This window comes from Gopherus evgoodei, chromosome 9 (genome assembly GCF_007399415.2).
Source record: "Gopherus evgoodei ecotype Sinaloan lineage chromosome 9, rGopEvg1_v1.p, whole genome shotgun sequence".
NCBI lineage: Eukaryota > Metazoa > Chordata > Testudines > Testudinidae > Gopherus > Gopherus evgoodei.
In genome coordinates this window covers 2,791,921-2,812,313 of record NC_044330.1, presented here as the reverse complement: position 1 = coordinate 2,812,313, position 20,393 = coordinate 2,791,921, and the positions used below count along the sequence as shown (strand labels likewise).

At 46.3% G+C, this 20,393-nt stretch overlaps 1 protein-coding gene across 1 annotated transcript in view; it reads right to left on the bottom strand.

Moving 5' to 3' along the window:
• Nucleotides 1-19,703, bottom strand: part of MB21D2 (Mab-21 domain containing 2) — an 80,978-nt gene extending 61,275 nt beyond the window's left edge. The window contains exon 1 of the mRNA XM_030576182.1: nucleotides 19,453-19,703. Within this exon, the coding sequence (XP_030432042.1) occupies nucleotides 19,453-19,663 (211 nt within the window). The 5' untranslated portion in view covers nucleotides 19,664-19,703. The remainder of the gene's footprint in view (nucleotides 1-19,452) is intronic.
• Nucleotides 19,704-20,393: the final 690 nt, after the last annotated feature.

Below are 20,393 nucleotides of genomic sequence, written 5' to 3'. Positions count from 1 at the left end.
AATGGTTAGAAACCTTCGTCTAATTTCAAGTCTAAACTTCCTAATATCCAGTTTGTACCCATTCGTCCTCGTGCCTACATTAGTACTAAACTTAAATAATTCCTCTCCCTCCCTAACGTTAACCCCCCTGATGTATTTATATAGAGCAAGCATATCCCCCCGCAGCCTTCTTTTGGCCAGGCTAAACAAGTCAAGCTCTTAATTAAGGGTAGAAGGAAAAAGAAGACTGAAATGTCTTGCTAAACTTTAGACTCAAGCTTGCAAAGTAACAAGTCATTTTTAAATTAAATCTCTGTGCAAGCAGCAATGCTATTAACCCTTTAGTAATATAATTACACAGGGAGATAGCAGTGAATTTTGAGACCAAAACTCTGTTTGCTATGACTTTTCCTGAACTCAGTCCAGCTCTACATGAGAAAAACATGTTTTGACAGTGACACTAACCCTCTACATACATGTATATTTGTGGTTCCTATGTAGATTGCTAGGGGCAATCACACAAGGCAATTGCCTGAGGTGCCTCTGCATGTGATGCTTTGCATGTAATGCGTTGGCCTTGGCCAAAACAGAACATTTGCTTCTGCCATGTGACATTTAATAGAGATGGTCGACTGTAGGAGAAAGAGGATTTTAAATTAGCTTATTAGCTTTTTAGCTTCCAAATATAGCATGGAGACGACGACAGTGAAAAATGCTCCCATTAAACACTGGGCCAGTGTGACTTCAAAAGAAAGAATTGAGTGATTTGAACTGCAACACTGGGATTTAATTTGCTGGAGACTTTTTTAATCACAATTATTTTGTACAAATTTCATCTTTCAATTCCATGCCTTTCTAAAGATAGTTCTTAGATGTGTTTTTAAGGCATGGTGTACTGGGAAACTTCAGAATTGTTTTTTTTCCTTGACTCTAAGACTGAAGTCCTATGCATCTCTTGTGCTCATGTCAAAACCACAAAGAGCAGAATGATTTGAAATGTATCAGGAGTTTGTTTATTTCCTCTTCAGAGACAGTCCAAGCTCAAACCGTTTTATCTGGCCACTTGGTTCATTTCTTGCCCAGAAGTTGGAGGGCAGATGAGCAGTATGGTCAACTCCAAAAATATGAGAAAAAAAATTGTTCTTCTGTCTCCTTTTTTCTTCAAGCCTTTAGGCTGCACTCAGGTAACACTTTTCAAGCTTTTCTCTGCCACAGTGACATTAGAAAATTATTTAAAGAATGAAAAACTCAAATCTGATCCATTGTGAGTGTGTAGCAGTGGTCTACGCAATTCTGCACAGACCACATTTCAGCGTCACAACGCACAGAAAAAGGCAGAGTCTTGGAGTTTTCTGCCCGTTGGTACTGACTCCATCCCTGTGGAGATGCTGCTTGGTATGCTGTTCATGAGCATGCTAAGGAGAAATATTCTAAGCCTGAACTGAATGTCCTAGGGGACAGGGAAGGAGGGGAGGGAGGGAATGTGAAGGCGCTCAGACCTCAAGACCTCTCCTTTCCCCAATCTCTCCTGCTGAGTTCCCTGCCAAAGCAGAGTTATCTGTATGGGATAAGAGAGGCTGTGTGCTGGCCTGTACTGGCCAGCACACGGTCCCATAAATAATGCAATTTCATTCTTACATTTGCAGCAGTTCAGTTAAACCAGTATCGGCCCCTGTGTGGGAATCTTATTTTGGTTTAAGAGCAGTTTATTTTGGTTTAGCTTACACTTGTTCCTAGCTGACTCCAGCTAAATAGAAATAAGTCTGGTTCAAACTGAAATAAAAAATTTTCCATGCAGCCTTTTTCAACCAGTCTGAAATAGCACCCGAAGTTATGGTGGGCTAGCTCAGTGTGGAGAAGAGCTCTTCACAGCTGTCTTGGGAAAAGTGGTCAGTCTCTTGCCCTGTGCAAAATGTTCCCATCGAAGTCACCCAAACCGAGTCTGAGGGACAATGAGTTGTGAACTCTGGCTTGTTTCGTGTCCATGAATGGGCCTCCCTGGGAACACCAGCTGGCCTCTCAGCCAGAGTGGCCAGGGAATCTCCTTCCACACTGGCTGTTCTCTCCGGAGGCTCAAACTGAGGCCTGAAAATTAATCTACCAAAGATGGCTCCCACTTCTAGAGCCTGCGAGCCAAGCCTATGGGCTCCAGAGAGTGAGCAGAGCCCTGCAGCATCAGGCTCAGCAGGAGTTCATGGCTTTGTGCCTGAGGCTACAGACAATGAGTAGCTCGCCTGCCTTTGCAAACTAACCCATCATCTTGTGGGGTCCTACCTCACAAACAGAGGGTTAAAAATACCCACACCCCACTCTCCGCCAGCCCAGGGAACGTCTGCTCTGAGCACAGCCCCAGGAACGGCCCCTCTGACCACAGCTCCTCTGGGGTGGTATTTAAGGAATGTGGCCTGGGCTGCCTCTAGTCTCTCCGTTCTGACTGAAAAATGTAAAAAGCTTCAATGGGGCAGCGATCTTGGTGCTCAAATCCCATTGTAATTGTTTACAGCATTATTTAATGGAAGATTTATTTGCCTTGTGAAAGTTGCACTGGAACAGCAGAGGCCCAGCATCAAAGGGCTGGTTTAGAGGCCTCTCCGCCATCCCCAGCACAACGTAGATTCTTTCCCCATCCCCAGTGTTTTAGAAGCTTTAAGACGTCAGTGCGATTACTGAAGAGGCTGCAGTTAACATTTTAACGCCAAAATCACAGGGGTAATTTAAATAGGGGCTTGCTCTCTTTGTTCTTTCGAAGGAGGTAAAAAGGGAAGGTCTGTGGGGAGAATGGAGCAGGAAAGGCAGAGACAAACCTGCATTCTACCCCGTTCCCTCCCTCCATCACACTCTAACGTTGATTTGTCCCGCTTAACTCTGGACGGCTTCCAGCTGTCAGGTTGGACCTGTTCAGATTGATGGAAGTTCTGCCACTGGCTGATGGGAGCAGGAGAAGACTGCCATGGTGCTCCTCTCTGTTCAAGACCTCTTGTGCTCAAACCCTGCAGACACATCTTCACAGCTACAATCATCAACACCCCCCAAAACACATCTTTCAAGATCTAGGCATCCTACACGTGCCTATTGCAACAATGGGTGGTGTTGCTCATCTGGCACACTAAATGCCCCAACAAGAGCTGTGTGGATACAACCAGACAATCACTGTTCTCTTGAATGAACTCGTACAGTAAAATGATAGAAAGACAAAAACACCCTATTACCTGTGCGTGAACACTTTTCATAAAGCCATCACTCTATATCTGACCTATCAGTCCTCATCCTCAAAGGAAACCTGCACAACACCCCAAAAGACAAGCCTGGGAGTTTAAATTCATTGCCCTTCCAGACATCAAAAATGACAGACTGAACAGACGTTGGATTTATGGCACATTACAACAAATCTGTAACCTACTAACCCTCTCTTTTTGTCCTACGACTGCAGACATGTTAACAGGCCTCTCTGCCTTGAATGGTCCCTTACAATATGTGCTACCTAATCTATTCCACCTTGCAATTTGCAGTGACACTGGGAGTTCTTTTCCCAGGCCTGCAGAAGAGCTCTGTGAAGCTTGAAACCTTGTCTCTCCCACCAACAGAAACTGGTCCAATAAAAAAAAGATATTCCCTCCCCTACCTCATTTCCCCGTTCATTGCAGTCAGCTGGCTGTATGTACGCCCCAGCCCATGACGGGGAGCACTCTGAGCCTCTGGCAGATGGGGAAATTCTGCCGATAGTCTGCCCACTTTCTCCTTGGTCCTTCTCCCAGTGTGTTAGAAACATGCTGACACAGCTATTGTGGGTTTTTAACTGTATCCTTTGCACCGTGCACTGGCCCACAGGAGTGAGACGCCAGCTTGGGTCCAGTAGCGTCTCTGGGAATCTCGGTGCAGGTTTGCAGGCACACGGTTCATATTAATGGCAGCATTGAACACCTCACTTTAGTTAACAGATGTTATTTAAAGCTATTAAAAAGTTGGTTATAGAACAAAGGACAAATTAGGCAAGTGGCTAGAGCCTGAAGCATACATGCGTGTCTGGATGGAAATGCCACATTTCTGTGCATTCAGGGACACGTCTATTCTCTGCACCAAGCTGGGAAAAGAAGAAATCCCAAGCCATGTACTGCAGCTACTATTGCAGCTTAGCGCTGTAGACACTACTGCAGCTCTAACATACCCCACACCTCACCCCCGGGTGAGGACGTGACCAGTTTACTTAGCTATGGACCCACTGATCCATGTCTCTCCACCCCCTCACTTGTATGCTGGGGTGCAGTGAGCCCCACTGAGCTGTGCCTGACAGCATTCAGGAATTTGGTTTTCCTCTTCCATGGAATCCTTAAGTTATACCCCACCTCACTTGTGGCAGAACCACCTGTCCTGCTGGGGGCCTGGCCTGTCTGCTGCCAAAACAGGGATAGAGTCTATCCTCTATTCTCCTACTGGGACAGACTCTTTTTTAATGGGGTTGGTTTATTACCGTACCCTTCCCAAACCGTGCTAAAGGCTCAAGATTTCCACACGGCACTGCCATGCCCACTGGGTGATTGTCTTGGAAAAGCTGCTGACCCTGTGGTTGCTGGGTGGGCTGATGATAGGTTACAGAGCTGTTCACAGCACAAGATAGTAATGACCACAGTCACGGCTGCCACATGGCACGAGTTGGAGGCCCCAAACCAGTGCCCAGGCACCCAACGCTCATCCCCTCTGGCTCCATGGGGACTCAGAGGCAGATGGTGTTGAGCATGAACAGAGGCCCTCATCCATGCCTCTCCCTGGCAGCTCCCCACCACACACTTACAGATTTACTGAGTGCGTAACAGTGCTTAGAGCTGTGGGGCTGGGAGTCGGATGCCTGAGTTCTACTCTTAATGGTGCCTTTGACTCCATGCACAACCTTGGGTAAGTCATTCAATTGCTGCGCCTTGCTTTACCCATCAGTAAAATGGGGATATGCTCATGGATTATAGCCTGTACGGCACTGCACATGTGGCAATCATCATTTCACAGAATTTTGGTGCTTATCAGCTGCAGTTAAAGAAGGGGGGGCTGGGGGGGAATCTGGACCCAGCTCTAATAGTGGATTCCCTTAGGGAGAAGAAAAAGTATCTTCACTCAGGGAGCATTTGCATCTCAGATAAATTGGTTAATGTACATAGAATGCTTTGAAAATGGCAAAGTGCTATATAAATGCTGAGAATGGCTATTTATTATTGTCTTGGTGCTCAGGGGTGAAAGCAGTGCTATTTAGAGAGGCAAATTAAGAACAACAGGCGGTCTTTTGACAAGCTGTATTTTCTTCTTGCCAAATGCAGCTGCGGGAAAGGGGGCTGACGTTCCAGGGTGGGCTGAGCCTGTTCGAGGACAAACACCTCTCCACGTCCATCCACTCAGACACCAAATCAGAGAAATACATCCCTTTCCAGAGGGGCTCATCCGGGGTTGCCACTCCATGTCAAGTGGGAGTAGGATCAGGCCCCAACTGAATAAGTGATTTCTTTTGTTGGTTTTAAGTGATGCAGGATGTCTGTGTTTAATCATATAGGAAAGATCAAGTGAATTCATTGTGCAAAATTCAATATACAGAAGTGCCCTCTTAACACTGTCATCTTAAAATAGATACATCATAGAGAAGCAAGTTTATTTGCCTGCATTAAAAGCTGAAAACAGCTCTTAAAAAGACAATTCTAATGCTCATGTTTGCTAATTCTAAAGTTTGAAGACATAACCCAACTACACCCTAAAAGCTCAAAAGCCAGAAGGCAAATAAGATACCTGCCTTTTTAAAAAACAAAACAAAACAAAAACCCACATGATTTTGGGGGTTGACTTCTGATTTGTAACTGTTTGGGGTTGGCAGTGCTGCAATGTCCAGGGGCAGACACCCTAAGAGTGTATGCATTCCCAAAACGATACATTTAGTGGGAACATGCTTTTATGAAACCTTTACATCCACAACGGCCACTAGGGAATCTGACTTGCATTAGAAATGCAGCATCAAGGACCTGAACACTTTAATGAGCGATTCTGATCAAGTTTCTCTAAAAAAATATAATAATCAAGTGAAATTCTTCCCTCTGATAGATGAACGCTATGAAATTCTCATGCCTTTGTTTTCTGTGTACTGTGCTGTTAAGTTTCTGAGACCTCTACATGCAGCGAAAGTAGTTATCTAGTTCTCCGAGTTGCTGCAGCTTGTACAACCTGCACTCAGACTTGCGTTCTTTATTGTTATTGTCTCTAATCTAGAAGTCATTTAGCATGTGGCTAGAAGACGTCTGCAGGCAGCGCCTCCTCATAAACTACAGGTTTGGCCCAGTGAGCAGAGGGATACCTACAAGTCTATAAAAACTGCCCTATGCACAGCCAATGAAAGGAAGATTTGGGAAGTAGACTACTGCTCAGTTGGGAAAGAGGACTGAAGAGAGGTTGGAATGCCAGTCCACACCTGTCTCCCCATATAAATGCAAACACCTCTTTGTGCATGGCAAGCAATATGAAGTTATTAAAAGCTACTTGAGTCTTGAATAGCAGTGATTCACCACACTGACGATCTGTACAGACAGAATAGCGAGTCTAAGTTCTAATATTTCAGCAATTAAAAAACTGGAAGCAGCACAACAATTATCCCAATGTGCAGGTCTAATAGAGGTGGTTGTAAGAAATGTAAGAAAGGAAGAGAGGCGAATTCAGACACCCTTGAGCCACAGAAATGGCATAACTCTGAATGTTGGCAAATGAAGTGCATTTAAAAGGAGATTAAGGCATTTCCCAAATACAAAGTCCTACTTAATTTGCACTCAATTACTTCTTTCTTCTTTGCTGTAAACTCCAGATTCTTCAATGCACTGGGCTGTGGTTGTAGAGAAATTCAGTCAGCAGCAGCAGCACAAGTTTAAGGACGTCAATCTCACAGCATACCTGAGAGTTTGCAGGTTCCTGAAAAAAGCCCTGTAGTTCAGGTCCTGCCACTGAGCCAAGGATGGAGATTAGAGTTATCGACTTTGACACTCAGCAGTGACGTGTCACAACGGATTACATCATTACATCATAAAATGACAGCAAATGCAGCTCTCCGGCTCGTCTAAGTTACAGATTTAATTAAGGCACTCAAAAAAAAAAAATCTGAAGCATCTCCAAACACCGCCTCATGTTTCAGAACCAAAGGCAGCTCTAAATGCAAGTTTTATGTACAACCATAAGAACGGTCAAACTGGGTCAGACCAAAGGTCCATCCAGCCCAGTATCCTGTCTACCAACAGTGGCCAATGCCATGTGCCCCAGAAGGAATGAACAGAACAGGGGATCACCAAGTGATCCATCCCGTCGCCCATTCCCAGCCTCTGGAAAATAGAGGCTAGAGACACCATCCCTGCCCATCCTGGCTAATAGCCGTTGATGAACCTATCCTCCATGAACTTATCTAGTTCATTTCTGAACCCCGTTATAGTCTTGGCCTTCACAACATCCTCTGGCAAAGAGTTCCACAGGTTGACTGTGCGTTGTGTGAAAAAATATTTCCTTCTGTTTGTTTTAAACCTGCTGCCTATTGATTTCATTTGGTGACCCCTAGGTCTTGTGTTATGAGAAGGAGTAAATAACACTTTCTTATTCACTTTCTCCACACCATTCATTACTTTATAGACCTCTATCATATCCCCCCTTAGTTGTCTCTTTTCAAAGCTGAAAAGTCCAAGTCTTATTAATCTCTCCTCATATGGCAGCCGTTCCATACCCCTAATCATTTTTGTTGTCCTCTTCTGAACCTTTTCCAATATATCTTTTTTGAGATACGGTGACCACTTCGGCATGCAATATTAAAGATGTGGGCATGCTATGGATTTATACAGAGGCAATATGATTTTTCTGTCTTATTATCTATTCCTTTCTTAATGATTCCCAACATTGTTCAACATCTTCATTAATGATCAGGATAATGGGATGGATTGCACCCTCAGCAAGTTTGCAGATGACACTAAGCTGGAGAGGTAGATACACTGGAGGGTAGGGATACGGTCCAGAGTGACCTAGCAAATTGGAGGATTGGGCTAAAATAAATCTGATGAGTTTCAACAAGGACAACTGCAGAGTCCTGCACTAAGGACAGAAAAATCCCATGCACTGCTACAGGCTGGGGACCAATTGGCTAGGCAGCAGTTCTGCAGAAAAGGACTTGGGGATTACAGTGGATGAGAAGCTGGATAGGAGGGCAACAGAAATGATCAGGGGGCTGGGTGAGGCTGAGGGAACTGGCCTTATTTAGTCTGCAGAAGAGAAGAGTGAGGGGGGATTTGATAGCAGCCTTCAACTACCTGAAGGAGGGGTTCCAAAGAGGATGGATCTAGACGGTCCTCAGTGGTAGCAGCTGAACTATCCACAATGACTTCAAAATTTCTTTCCTGAGTGGTAACAGCTAATTTAGACCCCAATATTTTACATGTATAGTTGGGGTTGTGTTTTCTAATCTGCATTACTTTATCAACATTGAATTTCACCTGCTATTTTGTTACCCAGTCATCCAGTTCTGAGAGATCCTTTTGTAGCTATTCACAGTCTGCCTAGAACTTAACTATCTTGAGTTAACTAAATTTTGCCACCTCACTGTTCACCCCTTTTTCCAGATCATTTATGAATATGTTGAACAGGACCAGTCCCAGTACAGACCCATGGGGGACACCCCTATTTACCTTTCTCCATTCTGAAAACTGACCATTTATTCCTATCCTTTGTTTCTTATATTTTAACCAGTTACCAATCCATGAGAGAACATTCCCTCTTATCCCGTGACAGCTTACTTTACTTAAGAGCCTTTGGTGAGGGACCTTGTCAAAAGCTTTCTGAAAATTTAAGTACACTATATCCACTGGATCTGCCTTGTCCACATACATACTTGTTGACCCCCTCAAAGAATTTTAGTAGATTGGTGAGGCATGATTTCCCTTTACAAAAACCACGTTGACTCTTCTCCAACAAATTATGTTCATCTATGTGTCTGACAATTCTCTTCTTTACTATAGTTTCAATCAGTTTGCCTGGTACTGAAGTCAGGCTTACCAGCCTGTAATTGCCAGGATCACCTCTGGGAGCCCTTTTTAAAAATTGGCATCACATTAGCTATGCTACAGTCATTTGATGTAGAAGCTTATTTAAATGATAAGTTACAAACTACAGTTAGTAGTTCTGCAATTTCACATTTGAATTCCTTCAAAACTCTGGGGTGAATACCATCTGGTCCTCATGATTGTTTAGTTTGTCAATTTGTTCCAAAACCTCCTCTAATGGCACCACAATCTGGGACAGTTCCTCAGATTTGGCACCTAAAAAGAACGGGTCAGGTTTGGGAATCTCTCTCACACCCTCAGCCATGAAGACCAATGCAAAGAATTTATTTAGTTTTTCCACAATTACCTTGTCATCCTTGAGTGCTCCTTTAGCATCTCGATTGTCTAGTGGCCCCACTGGCTGTTTAGCAGGCTACCTGCTTCTGATGTACTTAAAAAGAAAAAAATCTGCTATTAAATTTTTTGAGTCTTTGGCTAACTGTTCTTCAAATTCTTTTTTGACCTTCCTAATTACACTTTTACACTTCATTTGCCAGAGTTTATGCTTTCTATTTTCCTCACTAGGATTTAACTTACACTTTTTAAAGGATTCCTTTTTGCCTCTCACTGCTTCTTTTGCTTTGTTGTTTAGCGACAGTGGCACTTTTTTTTGGTTCTCTTACTATGTTTTTTAACTTGGGGTATATATTTAAGTTGAGACTCTATTATGGTGTCTTTATACGGTTTCCACGCAGCTTGCAAGGATTTCACTTCTGGTGCTGTACCTACTTATTTCTGTTTAACTAACCTCATTTTTGTGTAGTTCCTCTTTCTGAAATTAAATGCTACAGTGTTGGGCTGCTATGATGTTTTCCCTGCCACAGGATGTTAATTTAATTATATTATGGTCACTATTACCAAGCGGTCCAGCTATATTAACCTCTTGGACCAGATCCTGTGCTCAACATAGGACTATATCAAGAATCGGCTCTCCTCTTGTGGGTTCCAGGACTAGCTGCTCCAAAAAGCAGTCATTTAAGGGGCAGAAGTGAAGCAGAGAAGTTAATTGTGTTTGTCTTAACCTTTGAGACTATGATTGCTAATTATTCCTTCCTTACAATCACGAACTTTCTATACAGAGACACACTGACTAACCTTCTTCCCTCAAGGTCAGTTCTTAGCACAATCTCAAAAGGTCCCACCATACGCATGGAAAAGCTAAGGCCATGTCTACACTACCACTTCTGTCAGTATAACTTATGTCGCTCAAGGGTATGAAACCCCCCAACACTGAGCGACATAACACTGAGCGACATAAAAGTTACACCGACAGAAGCATTGGTGCGGACAGCGCTACGTTGGCAGGAGAGCTCTCCCGCCAGCATGGAGCGTCTACACGAGCGATCTTACAGTGGCACAGCTGCATCGATATTGCTATGTAGACATGGTCTAAGACAAGAGACATTTTAGAACGAAAGCACACGGGCTAGCATTTCAGTTCAAGCTCTCCTGCTTTGTAGCAGGAATATATGTTGTACTTCCCAGTAGCTGCATCCAGCAACAATATTCTGTACACACTCAGCTATTCTGGACAAGCTAACTTTCACTCATGAGTGCCCAAGGAGTGGAAGTATTCCACTTAGCATGATGCACTTGGGAAAGGAAAAATCCTACATCCAACTACTTCTCTTTTCATATCTCAAATCACCACCCCAGGCTGCGTGTGTGTCACACAGTGTGATTAAACTCTTTCCTAGGTCCTTGGGTTACCCCCACCGATATCTGTGGTTTCAACAATATATGACAGTTGTCACTTTCTGTCCCAGACTGCTGCACCCTGCTGCTCTGTGAGCTTGGACCACACATTCCACACCAGCTCTGGCAGAAGCCAGGACTTTACTTTCAACTGTAGTTTGTAAGGAGCTTTGGGAATTATTTGCTAGACCTTAACAAGTAGGTCACTTTAAACCTCTCTCTGAGGCCAAGCCGCTTGATCAGCACACAAGGAGGGCGCATCTGTACCTTTCCACAGTGTCTGTTTGAATCCTTTCTGAAGCTTGCTGGTCAGTATTGCATGCCCTATCCCAGATATGGCCTCAGCACAGCCTTAGCAGAAAGAACTGCCCTACAGCATCCTACCGCTCAAGACCTGCAGCAATGCACCCTGAGTTGCTGTATTTTAGACGAATACTACAGCAAACTGAAGTACTCTTCTGAAAGGTCATGATCTTAGTCTTCAAAATGTTATTCCCTTTTAACATTGCCTGGAACACGGTCACTAGCAGTTCTGGGCCACAACTGTCATATTCCTGCAGTTACACCTCATTTCTGACATTACCACAGCCCACAGAGACCCCAACCAAGATGACAGTCCTGGCAGTAGGCCAGACACAGACACAGAAAGCCAGCCCGACACTACCAAACCAAACAGGTTGCACAAGTAGAGGAAGAATTATTATCCCCATTTTACAGACTGGGAATTGAGTCACAGAGAGGTAAATTTTCCAAAAATGCCTCAATCCCATTGAAAGTCAGTAGATTCAGGCACTTGCCCAACTAGGGTAGGGTAGGAAACCGAACCCAGGTCTGACGATTCCCAGTCCATGAGGCTGTGATTCAAATTCATCAGTCTCTACTGTTCTATGCCCAGAAGCCACGCAGCACAGCACTATTAGCAGCCTCCTCTCCAAAAAGGCCCGGAAAGGAGCAGGAGGGAAGAAAAGCTAGCCCAGATCCCAGCCTCGTGGTTTCTGCACCTTAACATTAGTAATCACCCCTCATTCAGAACACTGTACTTTCCGCACCAGCCCAATCAGCACAAAGTGCATGAACTGAATTCTAATTAATGCTCTAAATTAGACTAAAGCATACTGTCTGACGGACGAAAGGCAGCACGTTAATAAGACCACTGTACTGTACTTAGCATCAAGAGTACCTTTGACACACGTTTAACAAGTCAGTTCAAGGAAGGTTTGTTCCTTCTAATTTAAGCTACTGCAGAAGACTATCTGAGAGAGAAGATCCACTGAAAGGGTTCTTGAAAATGAGAGAGGATGCATCCAAAGGAGTGGAGATCGTGCAGGGATCGGGCCAGGAAAGCTGGCTATTGCTGCACATAGAGACCCGCACATCAGAAGTCTGAACGGAGGGCCAGGATACGGTTGCCCACTCTGCACTGCAGAACAGCTTGCCATGTGCAATCAAAAGCCACACCTCAGAGCAGCACAGATGAAAGAGGAAGCTGTGGAGTTTGTCCGTTAACGAGAGCACAATCCATGCCATCATCCACCAGTCAGAACAGCAGCCGCTGCTGGAAGAATTATTCTGAAGGCCTGGAAGAAACCAGGTTACAAGTTGCACTAGCAGACAAGCAGCAACCCCCACATCTCTGTTACTGGTATGTTAAGGTAACAATAGATTTTTATTATTAAAACCTGCAGCCTTTGCATCCACAGGAACTATCCAGTTCAGAAAGCAGCAAAGAGTCCTGTGGCACCTTATAGACTAACAGACGTTTTGGAGCATGAGCTTTCGTGGGTGAATACCCACTTCGTCGGATGCATGTAGTGGAAATTTCCAAGGGCAGGTATATATATGCAACAAGAAGCAGGCTAAAGATAACGAGGTTAGTTCAATCAGGGAGGATGAGGCCCTCTTCTAGCAGTTGAGGTATGAAAACCAAGGGAGGAGAAACTGCTTTTGTAATTGGCAAGCCATTCACAGTCTTTCTTTCATCCTGAGCTGATGGTGTCAAATTTGCAGATGAACTGGAGCCCAGCAGCTTCTCTTTAAAGTCTGGTCCTGAAGTTTTTTGCTGCAGGATGGCCACCTTAAGGTCTGCTATTGTCTGTCCAGGGAGATTGAGGTGTTCTCCTACAAGTTTTTGTATATTGTCATTCCTAATATCTGATTTGTGTCCATTTATCCTTTTCCATAGGAACTGTCCAGTTTGGCCGATGTACATAGCAGAGGGGCATTGGACACAAATCAGATATTAGGAATGGCTTTGTGGATGTTAACAGGGAGCACCTCACCAGCTTGCAGGTCAACATGAGAGAAAACATTATGGTGCTTGCTTGAAAATTTAACAAGTGGGTGACATGCTCAAAGCCATAAGCTTCGGAAGTGATCTTTGCAGCTGCATTCTGAATGGATGAGCTGGGCAAGACTGCATTTGTCAAGGCCAGAGAAAAGGATGTTGTGGTAATTAAGACAGGAGATGAGAGGCTGAACAAGGAGATTTAGCTGTGTGGGTTGACAGTAAAGGCTGTATCTTAGGGCTTGTCTACACTTACTGGGAGATCGATGCGTGGCGATCAATGCATCAGCAGTCGATTTAGAAAGTCTAGTGAAGATCAAGAAGAGTAAGGGGAGTCAACAGGAGTGCATCTCCCGTTGACATCACATAGCGTGGACCCCCCAATAAAAAGTTCTAAGCTACGTCGACTTGAGTTACACTGTTCACATAACTCAAATTGCATAGCTTAGATCGGCTTTGCCCTATAGTGTAGACAAGGCCTCAGAGATGTTATGCAGACAGAATCGTCAAGATTTAGACACAGCTTAGATACCACTTGTCCGTGGACTTGGTACAGTGTTCAGTGACAGGGAAAACCAGCAGAGGTTTGGTGTCTGCAAAGTTAAAAGTAAGTTTTGTTCAAATCTGCCTTTCATATTACCCAGTCCTCCCCCATGTTTGGGGGCTTGAGAGCCTGAGCAGGGACAGACAATTCTGGTTGTGGTCACTTGATAAATATGATGACTTAGTCCTGTCAAGAGTGCAGGGGACTGGACTAGATGACCTCTCGAGGTCCCTTCCAGTTCTACAATTCTATGACAAACAAGCTGCAATTTGGTTAGAGCCCCATTTTCTGATTGTAAAATACTTCTGAAGTGGGGTGAGACTATAGGCATGGACCCCGAAGGAAACCCTGCACGTGGACAGATCTTGTAGGGACCAGCAGAAACATGGCATGTGTCTGAATGAGTGAAAAGCAAACCTTCAAAGCTAGAATTAAATCAAAGATGTCCTCTGCAGTGATTAACAAGAGAAATGACTGCTGCGCTGCGGAGCAGAGCCCCCAGAAATGCCCATTATGCTTCAGAGCTTTCCTAGAAACACTGGAGAAAAACAATCTTCCAGAGGAGGCGTTTCCTAGAATTGCAAAGTTTAACTCCCCTTCCTAAGCAACTCTACCACTTGTGTCATTGCTCCTCATTTCTGCTTCCACTTTGATTTTGAACTGCTAAATAAAACTAATCAGCTGGCTAAGAGAAAGCTGAACAACTTGATTCCAGGCTAGAAATATTCCAAGTCTGGTAGTCGCATCTGTCTTGTTTACACTGCTTTCGCGCTAGGCGTTCATGCAAAGTCATGTGGAAGAAAAAAAAACAATTCATGTATCCTAGTTACCATCCTTCTGTAGGAACATAATTATAAATTGCATTTAAAGCATAATTGGGCTTGGCAAGCATTCCCCAAATCCTTTACAAATATTTCCCAGCCTTTAAGAACGGGTGTTGGGCAAGTTCTTGACAATCCTGCCTTGAGAATGTGTGTGCCCGGAAGACATGTTCTTAGCTATCAAACTAAACAGCCTGTGTCACCACCTAACCTTTCAAAATAGTAGTTGAGTGACTTCTCCAGCTCATTCGCTCAACTGTCTCAGAGGCAGTTTGGACAAAGCTTCTCAGGCTGACTTCACTGCACAAAAGGTGGGGGGGTTTATACTGAGATAAAGGAGACAAGCAGGGGAGGGATAGCTCAGTGGTTGGAGCACTGGCCTGCTAAACCCAGAGTTGAGTTCAATCCTTGAGGGGGCCATTGAGGGATCTGGGGCAAAAATCTGTCTGTGGATTGGTCCTGCTTCGAGCAGGGGGTTGGACTAGATCAGTGTTTCTCAAACTGGGGTCACCGCTTGTGTAGGGAAAGCCCCTGGTGGTCCGGATGATCGCGGCTCCCCCGGCCGCAGTTTGCCGCTGCAGGCCAATGGGGGCTGCGGGAAGCAGTGGCCAGTAAGTCCCTCGGCCCATGCTGATTCCAGCAGCTCCCATTGGCCTGGAACAGCGAACCGCGGCCAGCGGGAGCTGCAATTGGCTGGACCTGCAGACGGGACAGGTAAACAAACTGGTCCGGCCCGCCAGGGGCTTTCCCTACACAAGCGGTGACCTCAGTTTGAGAAACACTGGACTAGATGACCGCCTGAGGTCCCTTCCAACCCTGACATTCTATGATTCTAAGGCACAGCTTTTAAACCTTGACTAGCCACATCCCAGTAGTCTCCGCTGGGGGGTGGGGGGGGAGAGGGTGCCATAAGGACAGGGTTGAATTCAACTAGCTACATCGTGGTATGAGCTACCTATGCCTTGTTTCCATAAGGATTTTGCATTGAGATAGCTACCATTTTCTGCACCCAAGGCAGAGCCTCAAATATAAACCCAGACACTCATGGCCTGCAGGGAGAGGGACCCAGCAAAAGCCAGAGTCGAAGGATACTGCAATGCAGAATAAGGTTGTTCTTAACAGCTGTGTGGTACGTATGCAACAGCACTGGGGCGCATCAGCAAGGAGGCTCCTGTCGTGACTGGCCTCTCTTGCAAGAGAGATCATTCCACTCATGTAAAATTTCTGCTCCTTGGTACAGCACCAGAATCAAAGTCTCTCTCCACCTACCACAGACAGTGGATAACATTTCCAGGAGCCTCTAACAGAAGTGTCTTGGAGCCTAAGGCCTCATCTACACAAGACAATTTTACTGGCATAGCTGTGCCTGTTAGAAGCGAGTGGGGGGACAGGACCACAGGGTGCAGCAAGACCACCAGCCTAACCAATATCACTATGCCAACAAGAGCCCTAGTGCAGCTGCAGTCACACCAGCAGGAGTGTCCTTTCACATGGATAAGCTCTCTTCCCCCTGGGGAGGTTTTCTGGTATAGCTCCCCCAGTACATCTATCCCAGCAAGCCCTTGTAAATGTAGACAAGGCCAAAGGTCTCATGGAAAGTCACTGCAAACTCATCAGCTGCTTTGGAAAATCTTACCCACTCCACTGCCTGCCCAGTGTCAGAGGACAGAACAACTACCACCCTTTAGAACGCCCGTGAGATTGTCAATGGACTCAGGCTGCAATGTTTGGACTTGCACACCCACGAAAAGGTTGTGTGGAGCTGAGGTTTTGTCCCTTCCCTCCTGTGGAGACTCCTGTGGAGATTAGACCTATTTACGTAACAAGCAAAACAGTGGAGGTTTGTGAAAATGGTCTCACTAAAGGATCAAGATGAATAACCCCCACCCCCCTTCTCTATATGGCTATAAGCAAGCCTGAGCCCACCTGGAACAAAGGAACAGTTACAGATTCCCTTAAGGCTGTTAGCACCCCTGAAAAGAAAAGAATCCAAGAGTCAGGACCCCGAAGAGAGAAACCACAGACTAGTTTGAGGCAGCAGCAGCGCCGGGAATTTCAGAGGTCAGTTTAGTACTCAGTGCTCCTATTCCTAAGAGCCCAGTGTATGTTTTTAAAATTTCACAGCACATCTGTGCATCATGAACAGCCAGAGTTGCAGCTATCGCTGCCTCCTACATTTGCCAGAGCAGTTCAGTTCTTCTTTTGTTCTAAACGCTTTGCGTAGAATCTTCCTTGATACACAGCTAATTCCTCTCTGGGCTTCCAGGCCTGAGAAAGAGGGAACAGTCCTGCCTTGGATGGAGACCCCAATAGGACTATTTTATCTAGATACTGATATGGTCGCCATCACAACAGTATCCATGACACTCGTCAGGCGCTTGGAATTCATCATCACAGCAGCACCATGAGGTTGGGAACTACTGCTTTCCTCATCCTACCGGCAGAGAACTGAGAGCGAGTATGAGCATCTTGTCCAAGGTCTCACAGAAGTCAGTGGCAGAGCTAAAAGTTAGACCCCGATCTCCAAAGTCCTGACAGTACAAGACCATTCTTCCTCCCCAATTTTCTCCATTAGGACCCTAATTATGCAAGCCCCATCCATCTCCATCATTAACAGACAGAGAACACAACCACACAGCTAAACTTCAAACAAACCTCAAGTGACGCTTAGCATAAACAGGGAAACGTATCCAGTAGGGGCTCCCCGGCACGCGTACTTTCAGTGCTCCGGTATTAACAGGACTGTGAGCTCTTTGGGAGAGTGCCTACTTGTGCTACCACAATCCAAACAACCATATAAACAAACACCAGCTCCATCTAGGTCAGAGTCATAAGGTTGCAGCTACGAACATCTTCCCTACATTTGGGGACACGAGCTGTTGGGACCACGGTACCAGGTCTGAGGTAGCAGAATAGCAGTTCATTAACTCTTCCAGTGCTCAGCTGTCCAATAGCTAGGGAGAAAAAGGGTACGAGACAAGGAGCAAGAAACTTAACCTTTTAAATACCAGTGAGAGAGGGTATTCCTCCACGGGGCCTGGGCCTGGGCCTGAGCTCCTTTCTCTGGCAAGATTCCTTCCACTGGAAGTGGTTTAATTTTGACTCAAGCAAAACCTGCCCGACATGACGTATGAGAGAACATCGCTTCTGTGCAAACCCCACGTCAGTATGCTAACAGCATGCTTCAGCCTGCAGATTTGTACACACAGCATTCTGACAGAAGTGACTGATGTATATTCTGATATATTTCAGACTCCACAATTACAGCTGAAGCAGTCCCCCTTGTGCATTATATGGGCCATGAAGCTTTGTTAATTTGTATAAGTATCCAAGAGTTCCTGATCTATTCTGAGCAGCTGGCCATCAGGATGGCTAGGAAGAAATAGAAGGTGTTGTGCCACCGTCACACCCAATGTCTGCATGGGGGAGGGGAGACTTACAGGTAAAGAAATGATACCGTGTTCTCTTCAGCACTGCCTGGCAGTTCGGAAAGATACTGTGTAGTTATTTACAAACCGAAGAGCTTTGCAGACAAGTTATTGTGAGGCGGTCGCTCATTTCTACCTGTTGATGTTTTCCCCACAAAATCCCAACTGAGAGGTTTGTCAGATTGTGATAGTGGGTGAAACCCTGGCCTCACTGGCGAGAATGGCAAGACTCCCATTGACTTCAGTGGGACCAGAATTCCATGCAGAAAGGTTCTCGTTGTTGTTTTAAAGGAAGAAGGAAAAAGTACCCCCCCCACCACACACAAACATAATCTGCAATTATAAGCAGTGCCATTAAACATTTCAACGCTTTGCTCTTGTTCTCAAGCTAAAGTTAGTGAGTTACATCCTCTCCAACCTTACATGAAAAAGAAAATATACTGACTATCTGAATCCCAAAGCAAGCAATTACCCACCAGCTAGTCATCCTAGATAACCAGAGTTCGGCAGGTAGCCGCTTGTTTAATATAAGTACTGTACATTTATGACTAGAGAGGAAGTGATCAGTTAGTGATTCTGGAATATGATAGCATCATGCTTTCATATCAAAATGCGGTATAGGTTAATTATTAATAAATTGATTCTGGGCAGCCCCGCACATGCATGTGTGCGCTACCTATTTCATTATATACATGCTTTGGAGAGAAAGAAAGAAATACACACATCTTGAAGCACAGAGGTATTTATTGACCCTACACTCTAGTTCAATGGCTTGACCTCAGACTCTTAAATATCAGATTAAACTTTGAACCTGCCACATATATGTTCCACTCTTCTGTTATTTTAATGAAAAAATGTCTGTGATGCTGATGTAAAACTGAAAGCTTGATGTCAAGATCCATTACAAAGGATCTTTTCTATGTTAAAGGTTTCTGTTTAGATTAATAATTTTTAACTAACGCAGGGTATATATTCATCAGTGACTGTACTGCAGGTGGAGTTCAAACGTTAGTCACTCTGCATATCATCTGTGCTAACTCTTTGTCATCCAAGAGCATGGGTGATTTGAGCAGTGGGGCGGTTGCCATTTGTTTTAGCATCATTTAGGGATCCCCACACCTGTGATGAATCAAAGTTACATGCAAACTAGAATTCTCCAGCCCAGCCACAGTCCCTTCCACAGGATACAAGTTTTGCAACCAAGCCTAGAAACACAGCTCATGGGAGTGCTGGTGTGCTAACAACTAAACCATCTGGCTACAACTAGACCCCTGAACTGCAAATGTATCACTAGTCTCTACACATGAATGAATAAATAAATAAATAAATAACGGAGAGCGCCAGAGTGGCCTCTCCTGACCCCCAGCGCACCCTCCCAAGGCCACGAGTGTGCATCTGAGCCAGGCACACACTAGCTGCGTGTTTGCACACCTACAGCCAGGAAGGAAGGTGTGCCATGCACCCACACGAGGGATAGGAAAGAGAATTTTAATTTAAAAAGGAGGGGAAAACCCTCAACCTGGAACAAACCAATCCCACCCTCCGTCCCCCAGCCTCGGCTGGTTCGGGGTCCCCCCCGGGCTGGCGGCTCTGCCCCCGCGCCCCCGCTCACCGAGCATGGAGAAGATGAAGTCTTTGGCCGTGTGGATCTCCAGGGCTCGCTGGTCGTCGTACTCCCGCTGGTCGTGCTTGGTGAATTCCTGGATGAGTTTATTCAATTCCTCCGTGCGGGCTCCGGACCTGAAATCCAGCTCGGGGCCGGCGGGCTTGCTGGGAGCGCCCAGGGGTGCGGGCTTGCTGCCGATCGGCGCCGCCATCTTCATGCACAGGAGCCAGCGGAGCTGGAGCAGCGGCCGCGGCAGCAGCGAGCCTCGCCCCGCGGCTCGGCGAGCTCGGCAGCCCGCGAGCTGGACACAATGTGACAGTCACCGGCGCGCAGCGCAACAAGCGGCTGCTGGTGCCGACGCGAGCCCGTTAAAGGGGCCGCGCCGCGGAGCGGATTGCAGCCCGTGTGCACGGCGGCGCCGGCTCCGAATCCAGCCCGGGGCGGGGGCGACTCCTCCCGCCGCTGGTAGGTGCCGCGCGAAGCCTCGCCCTCTGCCAGGACCGGGCTGGCTCCGTGCGGCCTGGAAAGCCGGAGCTGCGCCCGCAGCCCTGGCCCGGCCCGGCCCGAGGCGAGCCCCGAGCTCGCCGCCGGGGGCCAGCCCTGGCCGAGGGACTCGCCTGGGGCCCGGGCTACGGCTTGTAATTAAACCTCAGAGCGAGCATCGTTGGGTCCCCCCCAGTCTGGCCGATAGCCGGGGGGCTCCCCCGCTTCTCACTGCCGACCCTTCGGAGATTCCCGTGGAGGTGCCGGGCCCTTGGGAAAGCTGCTGGCTGGCTATAGCCGGGCTGGCCCCCCGAGCCGCATGGGATAATCTTCAGATCTCCAGAGCGGGCAAGTCTACTAGGGCTCCAGGCTTCTGCCTCCGGGGAGGCACCTGCTGGTGCTCAGGGCTTCAGCAAGAGCGGGGTTGAAGCCCCGAGTCCCAGCAAGGCTCCTCCTGGGGGCAG